This window comes from Trachinotus anak, unplaced genomic scaffold (genome assembly GCF_046630095.1).
Source record: "Trachinotus anak isolate AG129_WGS33_773 ecotype Australia unplaced genomic scaffold, CSIRO_AGI_Tana_v1 ptg000015l, whole genome shotgun sequence".
NCBI classification, from domain to species: Eukaryota; Metazoa; Chordata; class Actinopteri; order Carangiformes; family Carangidae; genus Trachinotus; species Trachinotus anak.
In genome coordinates, this window is record NW_027273866.1 from 17,549,627 (window position 1) to 17,562,618 (window position 12,992).

At 46.7% G+C, this 12,992-nt stretch overlaps 1 protein-coding gene across 4 annotated transcripts in view; it reads right to left on the reverse strand.

The window, feature by feature from the left end:
• Positions 1-9,363, reverse strand: part of mipol1 (mirror-image polydactyly 1) — a 60,440-nt gene extending 51,077 nt beyond the window's left edge. For 3 of the 4 annotated variants that reach the window (XM_071498958.1, XM_071498957.1, XM_071498961.1), the window contains exons 1-2: positions 3,045-6,082; positions 1,499-1,590 (exon numbers count right to left, since the gene is read on the reverse strand). In XM_071498958.1, coding sequence (XP_071355059.1) covers positions 1,499-1,590; positions 3,045-3,151 — 199 coding nt within the window. In that variant the 5' untranslated portion in view covers positions 3,152-6,082. Of the gene's footprint in view, positions 1-1,498; positions 1,591-3,044; positions 6,083-9,019 lie in introns of those variants that run through there. The other variant, XM_071498960.1, reaches the window with a different exon arrangement.
• Between the last annotated feature and the right edge of the window lie 3,629 nt (positions 9,364-12,992).

The following is a 12,992-nucleotide window of genomic DNA, read 5'->3' on the forward strand; positions in this document are numbered from 1 at the left end:
GTTTAAGTGAGGGAGCCATTCACACCTGTAGATGTTTGTGTAGTGTTATGTTGTATTTATCTGTTCAGGCAGGTTTCTACTTTCTTTTTTCAGTCTGATAAATGAATAGATCTTTTGTTATAAAACATTTTAAACTATTTTTTCTTGTATTTAACCTGAATTGTTTCAAAGCTTCAGTTTACCTCAACAATATTTTAGTTCTTTTATTCTATTATGTGTTGACACTTGGTTTATAATCAGTAGTAATAGTATTCCTGTGTGTGAGCTATGACCTTTGACCTCATCTCAATGCTGTCAATGCTGTTCAGTGTTAGTCTGTGTGAAGGACCATGGCACACCCTGCTGAACAAACTGACTCACTACACCACCACACTAATAATGGGATTTCACATGGTGAAAAACAGTTTGAAATGTTGCAGCAGTGATGTTTCCCTGTTTACTATAAATCTGTCTTAACGCAGAACTTTTAACCCTTGAACACAAACCTCAGGTCTGCGTTTAAAGACCAGCTTACCTCCTTGTTTTTGGCCCCAAAGAAGAAAGATTAAAGTCAGTTGTCATCTTGAATCCATGACACTTAAACCTACAGCTCAAGCCAGAAATCTTGGTGTTGTTATGGACTAAGACTTAAATTTTGACAGCCGACAATTACAAAATCAGTCAACTACCATCTGAAAAACAAAGCAAGATTCAAAGGATTTCTGTCTAAACATGGCACCGAAAAACGTATTCATGCATTTATTTTCAGCAGCCTGACTGTTGTAACGGTGTCTTCACAGGTCAACCAGAGTCAACCTTATCACTCCTCTGACGTCCTGTGAGTCAAAGGACAGAATTTTAAAATCCTACTACTGGTCTGTAAAGACCTGGATGGTCTCTGGTCTGAACTCATGTCTGATCTACTTGTATGATATAAGTCCAGACCCTCAAGTAATCTGGGATAGGCTCATTCAAGTGTTCCCAGAATCAGAACCAGGTGAAGCAGCTTTTAGTTTCTCTGCTCCTCACCTGTGGAACCAGCTTCCTGAACATCTGAGCTCCACTGTAACTGTGAGCTCAGGGTTAAAACATCACTGTCTGCTGCAGCTCACCAATAAATCACATCATTCACAGTTTTCAATGCCTTTTATCACTGCAGCTGTTCTTTTAAAATGACATATTTTATTGATTCTCATCTCTCGTTTTTAATGTTCTATTTTAATGCGTTTCCTTGTGTCTGAATGGTGCTGTAGAAATAAACCACCTGTCATTTTATTCAGTAAAGAATCATCTCTGATAAAAAGTAAACAGTTTGTTTCATGTCCCAGAAACACGATGGTGCAGCTGAACAGAGACATAATATCAGACCTGATGGTGGAGTCAGTTCCAGTAAAACCAGTAAGACTGCACATCCTCACTCCCTAACATGATATCCACATAACCCTAACCCTCCACTGTGCTGGAGTATTTACCTCTCTACATATGTAGTAGCAGTGATATTTGTAGTAGTAGTATTTACCTCTGTACATGTCCATCAGAGACTCCCTGAGCTCCTTGCTGGGTGTCCATGTTGACAGATTGATCTCCTCAGGACTCTCTGAACTGGTTTCTCTAGAAACAGAAAATCCACATCAGAAACACTGATCTAGATCTAGACCTGGAGGATTCAGACTTCATTATCATCATCATCATCATCATCATCATCATCATCATTGTCATCATTATCAGAGTGACAGCTTTACAGAAGAATAAATCCAGCCAAATAAATAAGGAACAGACTGTAGACAGCTGTAGATGTTAAATGGACTTTTGGCCTTAGTGGTTCACACGCACGCGTGCACTCGTTAGACATTTGTGTTAAATTGTGTCATTAATTATTAGTTAATTAATTCATGAGTTATGGTCACACATGTGATTTGTGAGGTCACAGTGACCTTTGACCTTTTACCACCAAATTCTAATCAGTTCATCTATGAGTGGATTCTGGACCAAAGAATTCCCTGAGCTCATGGATGTGAAACCACGATGACATCACTCAGGACTGGTGGTACACACTGACATCAGCAGCTAACAGGTCTCTGACCTTTAACACAACGTAAACAGAGCATCAGCAGAACAACAGGTTCACAGATCACAACAGTGTGAAAAGCACTGATCTTAAACAATAATGCAGTGACCTTTACATCATGATACTGACTCCACAGAGGAAATACCAGTCAGACCAGTAAACAGGGACTCACCTGCTGGAGACCAGTAGAGTTCAGAAGGATCAGTTAAACCCAGTCAGTCTATACATCTGATCATATGACTGGCAGGTCACATGGTTCTTACAGCTCACTGGCTGTTTAATCTGTACCACACTGTGTTCAGTACAGACCACTCTCTGTCACAGTCACCTCCAGACCACGTCCAAAACTGGACGAGAAAACAACAGACTCTTGAGCAGGAGGTTTGGATCCCACAGACACTTGTTCATTAATATCAAAGGGTGAACTGACAAAAATAACAACAGAGACAAACCAGTCAGCAAACCAGTCAGTCAGTAAACTAGTCACCAAATCCTCTAAACAGTCAGACTCAATGAGCCTCCATCTGTCTGATTCTCTCCACAAAAACAAACTGATTCCTGCTGATGTCTCAGCTGGACTCAGTTTCCCAGCATGCTGAGCTGGACTCCAATCCACTGATAAACCCTCCAGACTCACAAAGCAGTCACTCTGTTTTATCTTCAGCAGAACCTGAAGTCTGTCAGAGTTCACCTCAGATCAGTAAAACTGGATTCTCCAGCTGGACTGGACTGTCTACATTCATTAGTTAGTTAGTTACTCAAACAGATAGTAAGTACCTTTCTATCCTGAATGTGAATAAACATTGCTGTGGACAGATCTCAGATCAGCTCTGCCAGGTGACTTTACAGACTCATTAATTCTGGTTAGTTTATCTGATGAATTCAGAGTCAGTTTAACATCACTGACCAGAATCTGTTTGAGAAACTGCACCTGATTTTAGTTTCCTGTGGTTTCACCTCATCAACAACCTTCAGTCTGAACCCTCATGTCTCTTACTTGTGGCTAAGCTGCTGCTGCAGACTGCTGATCTTTCTCTTGGCTCTCTGCAGAGCAAACTGAACATCCACAGCTCTGCTGTTGCTGCTGATGCTGCCGGACGCCATCAACACAACTCCACCTGACTGAAAACAAACCTGACCATCTCCATGACAACCACCACACTCTGCAATACCTCACTGTGCTTTCAGGTCACAGGGATGGAGGAGGACTGCGATTGGCCAACAGTCAGTGACTCTGAACCTTCAGCAGATTAAATATTGATGAGCTCATAAGATCAGGTAACTCTGGTGAGTCAGGTGTTTTTAGGGTTCAGAATAAAAGATGAAATCTGTTTTTTTTCTCTGTGTGACACACAACAGGTACAACCAAGCACCTGGTCAAAGACCTTTCCCTCTCGTTGTCCTTGTCCTTAAATTAACAGACCGAAACTGTAACACTGTGTCTCTTTTCATTGTTATGTTCCAGGCATCAGAGTGGTGCAGTGGGACAAAGAATAAAGTGGAAGCATTTAGAGACAAAAGTCTTGATATTTCAAAATAAAGAAGAGATTGTAATACAATGACATGGTAAAGAGCGACTGTCAGGATGTTTCAGCTACAAATATTTGGTTGTCAGAGACTTTCAAAGGAGATTTAAATCGAAAGCAACTGGACTTGGTTATTTGTCTAGGAAGACGTTTCACCTCTCATCCAAGAGGCTTCATCAGTTCTTTCTCGCACCTGACCAGGCTGGGACTGGTCCAACTAACTGGTGTGGAGACCCAGGTATTTTTAACCTCTGGGAGGGGCTTTCACAAGGCTGATGATGTCACTGGTTCCCTTTGTGCTCCAGTCGTTAGAGTGACTGTCTTGGTGGAGAGTTGGTTTTGACTTTGTTAGAGCCCTATTGTGTTATAATGACAGTCGTTGGAGTCACATGCCACTTGTGAACAGTTGTTTTTCTTAGAGGTTAAATTGTTGAATCTCCTGGGAAGGGATGAAAGGGCAGCATTGTAAATTGGAGATAGGTGGTGTCTGAGGCCTCCTCCCCTGTTGAGGGATGGTTTCTCTACTTTCACATAGATGGCTTCTTTCACTCCTCTTTCGAACCACAGTGGGGAACCAGTGAGGGAACCAGTGACATCATCAGCCTTGTGAAAGCCCCTCCCAGAGGTTAAAAATACCTGGGTCTCCACACCAGATAGTTGGACCAGTCCCAGCCTGGTCAGGTGCGAGAAAGAACTGATGAAGCCTCTTGGATGAGAGGTGAAACGTCTTCCTAGACAAATAACCAAGTCCAGTTGCTTTCGATTCAAAACTCCTTTGAGATACTATGATACTATGACTATGAGAATATTCACAGGCTTGTTGTCAGAGACCTTCAGATGGTGAAATGAAACCAGCTCTGTGGTTTCTGAATGTGTGCTGAACAGTGAGGATTTCAGTATTCAGATCCTGTAGTAACTCAAACCAGTATTTGCTTGAGTAAATAGATTTATTAAGTTACTTGAATAAAAATATTAATTTATTTTCCACCACTGCTACAGTGAGAAGAAAAATCCAGGTTAACAACCTAATTGAGTCATGTATTGTAACATTATTGACAGTATACTGAGGTTATATAGTGAAACAAAATGTAAACTCTCCCCAGTTTACACTGTTAATAAACAGGACCGTGATCCAGTTTCACTCCAGATTTACCTGTGACAGGTGAACAGGAGTGAACAGTTTGCATATAAGGCTCCTCAGATTATGGTCTGTTCTGTATTCTGTGCTCGACCTCACACAAATGTTGCATACGCCATCTTTTAATGCTCACAGTCGGATGCTATCAAGAGTGAAATGAACATGAGATTTTGCGTTCCTCTACTGCAGCTCCTGTCTGATGTCCGCACGTTTCTGACGGTTTTAGTCAGTTGGCGACACCTGGAGGTGACGAAGTGAAACTACTACTATTACAAAAGGATCGAATACATGTCAGCTTTGAACTTAGGGCATGGTGACTGACAGAATTAACAGAATGGGTATTTTGAGACAACACCAGTTTTTAGACCCATGATGCTGACTGTCTTATCAGCTGATTCCTAGAGCAGTCCTCTCGGAGCTGTGTGCACACGCGCACACACACACACACACACACACAAAACTCTTGAGGCACTGTTAGAGGATGAAGGTGTTTGTCAACAGAAACATTTTCATTCCATAAAAGTGCAAATATGTGATGTACAAATGTAACTGACTGATGTTGTGGGGATGTGACCTGGATTAATCCACAATTCATTCATCCCAACACACAGCACAGTCAAGAACAGACTACAAGCTGTAGGGGGAAGTGATGGGTGGCTTCTTGATAAGTAATACATTTTTAAGTTAAATTGATTTAAAATCAACTCCTCTGAAGCACACAGGAGAACATACGCTCTCAAATATCACATTGTCTTTACAGCATTATCAGTTCTCAGTGGTTTGAAATACGGACATGTTTTTTCTTGTTAATCCAGAGACAGAGCTTTCTGACAAGCCTCTGTTGGTCTATGTGAGTCATTTAATTCCATCAGTGAACTAATGTGTGAAGTGTTGCCTCTTGCCTGGTGCATCGCTTCATTCCATCTGTATGTTTATTAAAAACAGTGCATTGTGTGTTAAATAAATCAAACATTACTGTAAACTATTTTAGTGTGCATAAAGTTCGAGAAGCAGAGCCCACTCTGGATGCCTCAGGTCACCACAGAGCACATCCGGATCAGTGTCACTGTCTCACATGGTCTCTGATGGCCTCTGCGCGGGAGGTGAACTGATCTGAACTTTCTGTCAGTCACTGAGGATGAGGAGGAGCAACAGGAAACCTGTGCTTTAAATTTTCATGGTAAAGGTCATCATATCTGCAGCTGTGACATCACACTGAGAGGTTGCTCTGATTGGCTCAGTGACATCCTGCAGCTTTTCATTAATAAAATCTCTTTAGCAAAGACACATTGATTGATTGGTTGGTTTAATTGATTATTGGACATTTACATTATGATTAACAATAATGATTAGATCACATATGATATCATGCTTTGGGAGTCTCTGCTTCCTGTAGCAGTTTGTCCAGGAGGACGACGTCCACTCGATGTTTCATCACAAACTGTCCATTCAGGTGAAACACAGGTATGTCCCACCTGTACCGGTCAAACCATACCCTGTTCTCCTGAAGACTGATGTCCACCTGCTGCAGGACAAACTGTGGGACAGACAGAGTCACAGTTAGTGAGACTTCCTCTCTCCTCCGACTCAACAAGACCATCTGTTGTCATGACAACTGCACCAGGACAAGTGATTGGATGAAGCGAGTCCCTGGAGCAGAAATCACTGTTTTATCCCATTTCAGTCATCATGACAGGTGAAGTCATCACCATGGCTTCTCTTCTCTGATGATTCAGAAGTGACGCTTCAGTAAAATCAGTGAAAAGCAGATTGTACTTTTCACTGTTTGAATGTTCAAACATCATCTTCATCATGTAGAAGTAAAGGCACTGAAACTGATGATGACATCACAGATCATCATGATTCATCTACAGTCACATCAACATGAGGACATCATTAATGTGAGACAGAGGAGGAGGCGGAGTCACACTCACTCTGTGTCTGAATGGCTCCAGAATTTCTTTAGCTTCATCACAAAGAGGACAGGGATCCTACAGAGACAGGACCTACGTCAGTTACCAGGATCTCCGTCACCTTTAATGTCACATACAGGACCTACGTCAGTGTTAATGTCAATAACAATTATTGAATGTATACATATTAGTTTGGACTCTTCTTTTAAAAAGGTTCTGCTGAGAGTCTGTGGATCCAGGATTCAGGATGAAGGATGGAGGACCGATCTGATCTGAAGAAGTGGAGCCTTGTTAAAATACAGACGGTGACAAACTGAAGGAAAAACCTAAAGATGCACATGGTTCATATGTCATCTTTCATGCTCACAGTCAGATGTTATCAAGAGTGAAACAAACATGAGAGTTTGCGTTCCCCCACAGCAGCTTCATGTCTGATGTACGCACTTTTGTAACAGCTTTAGCGAGCTGGTGACACTCAGGTGAGCTATCGGAGCACCTACAGTTACTTGAAGAAGGAAACCATACGTGTATCAGCGCACAGAGCTCGTCAGTCAAACCTCTCCACGCCTCTGTAGACTGTAACTGCTGACATTAAATCACTCACAACTTCGAGGACAGAGTTCATCCGTGAAATGAACAAACTACAGGACAAAGTCAACATTTTATCATCAAACACAGGACGATGCTGTATCACACACGACAGGTCAACATAGACTCTTGTTTTTCCTTCTTTCTGCAACATGATCTTCTTTTCCACAGTCGACTGCTCTGAGCTGTTTATAAAGTCTGTACATGTGCCTAATGCAGGGTTTTTCCAGCCTGGTTAGGGTTAGGGTTAGCTAATGTTGACAGGACTCGGCTACATCGTGGTGATGGAACGACCTGAGCCTGAAGTCAAAGTCGACGTTAATTCAAATCGAGCTTAGGGCAGATTTCCTTATCGATGCTGATGGATCACCCCTGGTCTCAGTGCAGCTGAACTACAGGAGCAACATGGTAGAGAGACTCTCCACCATCATCACCATGTTGATGAAGAGCGGTGTTCACCCTCCAGTAGAGTCACAGACAGTGAAGCTGTTCACCTGACACTGGATGATGGCATCTCCTTCAGTCTGTCACCATCTGGACATGCAGATTTTACTCTGATCAGCTGATGTTTGGCCTGTGATGTCACTGTTATGTGAAAACCTGGTGTGTGTTGTCAGATAAGAGGTTACCTTGGTGAAGAGAGTGAGAGTGGGTAAAGTGTTGGTGGAAAACAGTCTGAGAAGCTGCAGAGCTGCAGGTTCACACAGAGGAAAAGTCTTCAGGACAAACATTTAATCTGAGAACAGAAACAAACAAACTGTTACTGACCTCCACAGTCCTCAGAGACAGCAGCTGACCAATCACAGAGCAGGAGGAGGAGCTTCAATAACGAGGACAACGAGCACCCTGGTGTTTTTCAAAGGTCAAGCTCCAGAACTTGATGACACTGGTTCGGTTTAGATCCAGTTTCAGTCCAGAGATCATGAAACCAGGACATGATCCCCGGACTCCACAACCAGAGCTGCTGCTCAGTGGAGAGTACGAACTGGACGACCCACACGAGCTTTGCGTTCAAGTCGCATCAGTCATCACTAGAATCTCACGATCGTCGTAATCAAACCCAGAATCAATGGACATTTAATCTGATGTTCAGTTCGGGTTCAACACAACCAGAGCTCCTCCAGTGAACACCGATTATTACTCACAGGAGAAACAATCCAACAGCAGTTTCATGTAAAGACTCAAATATTTAGATGGTTGTGACGTTGTGACGTCACCATCAGGTTTACCTGGATATCCAACTTTATTTTATCGGACTTTTATTCTGAGAAACTTCTTATTTAAAAAAAAAAAACCTGCTGTGGAGGAGCTCACACGGGTCATCCCTGTACTAACCCGGGTCATCTCTCTATTAACCCGGGTCATTTCTGTACTAATCCGGGTCATCCATGTACTAACCCGGGTCATCTCTGTGTTAACCCGGGTCATCTCTGTACTAACCCGGGTCATCCCTGTATTAACCCGGGTCATCTCTCTATTAACCCGGGTCATCTCTGTGTTAACCCGGGTCATCTCTGTACTAATCCGGGTCATCCATGTACTAACCCGGGTCATCTCTGTGTTAACCCGGGTCATCTCTGTACTAACCCGGGTCATCCCTGTATTAACCCGGGTCATCTCTGTGTTAACCCGGGTCATCTCTGTACTAACCCGGGTCATCCATGTACTAACCCGGGTCATCTCTTTGTTAACCCGGGTCATCTCTGTATTAACCCGGGTCATCTCTTTTTGCCCTGTTCGCTGAGACGCAGGTTTACAGTCTCTAACGATCCCGGTTCCACAGACCGGAAGCAGCCGATGAACTCACCAAGTGGCGCTGAACAGTCCCGGTTCTGTCCCGGAGGGAAAAGCTGGTCCCGAAGGTTTTCAGAAAGTTTCCTTGGGAGCTGAAATACAGACACACCACGTCTCCTCTTCTTCTTCTACTGCCGCCGACTCTTCTTCTTCGTCTGTTTAATAGCGGCGGCTCACGGAACACCGCCACCTGCTGTACTGGAGTGTGACTCCTCTTCTTCTCCTCCTTCTTCTTTTCGTGTTAATTCACCTGGTGGCGGTAGACACTTCATACACTCTAATAACACAATGTTCTCATACACCTCAACTGTTTTTTCAGCTTTATTCATTCACCGTGGTCGTCTCCACCTCACCATGATCTCCACCTCACCATGGTCGTCTCCACCTCACCATGATCTCCACCTCACCATGATCTCCACCTCACCATGGTCGTCTCCACCTCACCAGAGTAGTCTCCACCTCACCATGATCTCCACCTCACCGTGGTCGTCTCCATCTCACCATAATCTCCACCTCACCAGAGTAGTCTCCACCTCACCATGATCTCCACCTCACCGTGGTCGTCTCCATCTCACCATGATCTCCACCTCACCATGATCTCCACCTCACCATGGTTGTCTCCACCTCACCAGAGTAGTCTCCACCTCACCGCGGTCGTCTCCACCTCACCATGATCTCCACCTCACCGTGGTCGTCTCCATTTCACCATGATCTCCACCTCACCGTGTTCGACTCCACCTCACCAGAGTAGTCTCCATCTCACCATGATCTCCACCTCACCATGATCTCCACCTCACCATGGTCGTCTCCACCTCACCAGAGTAATCTCCACCTCACCGCGGTCGTCTCCACCTCACCATGATCTCCACCTCACCAGAGTAGTCTCCACCTCACCATGATCTCCACCTCACCATGATCTCCACCTCACCAGAGTAGTCTCCACCTCACCAGAGTAGTCTCCACCTCACCATGATCTCCACCTAACCATGGTCGTCTCCACCTCACCAGAGTAGTCTCCACCTCACCGTTGTCATCTCCACCTCACCATGATCTCCACCTCACCGTGGTCGTCTCCACCTCACCATGATCTCCACCTCACCGTGGTCGTCTCCATCTCACCATGATCTCCACCTCACCATGATCTCCACCTCACCGTGGTCGTCTCCACCTCACCATGATCTCCACCTCACCATGGTCGTCTCCATCTCACCATGATCTCCACCTCACCATGATCTCCACCTCACCGTAGTCGTCTCCACCTCACCATGATCTCCACCTCACCATGGTCGTCTCCATCTCACCATGATCTCCACCTCACCAGAGTAGTCTCCACCTCACCAGAGTAGTCTCCACCTCACCATGATCTCCACCTCACCATGGTTGTCTCCACCTCACCAGAGTAGTCTCCACCTCACCGCGGTCGTCTCCACCTCACCATGATCTCCACCTCACCATGGTCGTCTCCATCTCACCATGATCTCCAGCTCACCAGAGTAGTCTCCACCTCACCAGAGTAGTCTCCACCTCACCATGATCTCCACCTCACCATGGTTGTCTCCACCTCACCAGAGTAGTCTCCACCTCACCGCGGTCGTCTCCATCTCACCATGATCTCCACCTCACCAGAGTAGTCTCCACCTCACCATGATCTCCACCTCACCATGATCTCCACCTCACCATGATCTCCACCTCACCAGAGTAGTCTCCACCTCACCATGATCTCCACCTCACCGTGGTCGTCTCCACCTCACCATGATCTCCACCTCACCATGGTCGTCTCCATCTCACCATGATCTCCACCTCACCATGGTCGTCTCCACCTCACCAGAGTAGTCTCCACCTCACCGTGGTCGTCTCCACCTCACCATGATCTCCACCTCACCGTGGTCGTCTCCACCTCACCATGATCTCCACCTCACCGTGGTCGTCTCCATCTCACCATGATCTCCACCTCACCAGAGTAGTCTCCACCTCACCATGATCGCCACCTCACAATGATCTCCACCTCACCATGATCTCCACCTCACCGTGGTCGTCTCCACCTCACCATGATCTCCACCTCACCATGATCTCCACCTCATCGTGGTCGTCTCCATCTCACCATGATCTCCACCTCACCAGAGTAGTCTCCACCTCACCATGATCGCCACCTCACCATGATCTCCACCTCACCGTGGTCGTCTCCACCTCACCGTGGTCGTCTCCACCTCACCATGATCTCCACCTCACCATGATCTCCAACTCACCGTGGTCGTCTCCACCTCACCATGATCTCCAACTCACCGTGGTCGTCTCCATCTCACCAGAGTAGTCTCCACCTCACCATGATCTCCACCTCACCGTGGTCGTCTCCACCTCACCATGATCTCCACCTCACCATGATCTCCAACTCACCGTGGTCGTCTCCACCTCACCATGATCTCCACCTCACCGTGGTCGTCTCCATCTCACCAGAGTAGTCTCCACCTCACCATGATCTCCACCTCACCGTGGTCGTCTCCACCTCACCAGAGTAGTCTCCACCTCACCGCGGTCGTCTCCACCTCACCATGATCTCCACCTCACCAGAGTAGTCTCCACCTCACCATGATCTCCACCTCACCAGAGTAGTCTCCACCTCACCAGAGTAGTCTCCACCTCACCGTGGTCGTCTCCACCTCACCATGATCTCCACCTCACCGTGGTCGTCTCCATCTCACCAGAGTAGTCTCCACCTCACCATGATCTCCACCTCACCATGATCTCCACCTCACCGTGGTCGTCTCCACCTCACCGTGGTAGTCTCCACCTCACCGCGGTCGTCTCCACCTCACCATGATCTCCACCTCACCAGAGTAGTCTCCACCTCACCATGATCTCCACCTCACCATGATCTCCACCTCACCAGAGTAGTCTCCACCTCACCATGATCTCCACCTCACCATGATCTCCACCTCACCGTGGTCGTCTCCACCTCACCATGATCTCCACCTCATCGTGGTCGTCTCCACCTCACCATGATCTCCACCTCACCAGAGTAGTCTCCACCTCACCATGATCTCCACCTCACCATGATCTCCACCTCACCAGAGTAGTCTCCACCTCACCATGATCTCCACCTCACCATGGTCGTCTCCACCTCACCATGATCTCCACCTCATCGTGGTCGTTTCCACCTCACCATGATCTCCACCTCACTGTGGTCGTCTCCACCTCACCAGAGTAGTCTCCATCTCACCAGAGTAGTCTCCACCTCACCATGATCGCCACCTCACCATGATCTCCACCTCACCATGATCTCCACCTCACCATGGTCGTCTCCATCTCACCATGATCTCCACCTCACCATGGTCGTCTCCACCTCACCAGAGTAGTCTCCACCTCACCAGAGTAGTCTCCACCTCACCGTGGTCGTCTCCACCTCACCATGGTCGTCTCCACCTCACCAGAGTAGTCTCCACCTCACCAGAGTAGTCTCCACCTCACCGTGGTCGTCTCCACCTCACCATGGTCGTCTCCATCTCACCATGATCTCCACCTCACCATGATCTCCACCTCACAGTGGTCGTCTCCACCTCACCATGATCTCCACCTCACCTGAGTAGTCTCCACCTCACCATGATGTCCACCTCACCATGGTCGTCTCCACCTCACCAGAGTAGTCTCCATCTCACCAGAGTAGTCTCCACCTCACCGTGGTCGTCTCCACCTCACCATGATCTCCACCTCACCATGGTCGTCTCCACCTCACCAGAGTAGTCTCCACCTCACCGCGGTCGTCTCCACCTCACCATGCTCTCCACCTCACCATGATCTCCACCTCACAGTGGTCGTCTCCACCTCACCATGATCTCCACCTCACCTGAGTAGTCTCCACCTCACCATGATGTCCACCTCACCATGATCTCCACCTCACCATGGTCGTCTCCACCTCACCAGAGTAGTCTCCATCTCACCAGAGTAGTCTCCACCTCACCGTGGTCGTCTCCACCTCACCATGATCTCCA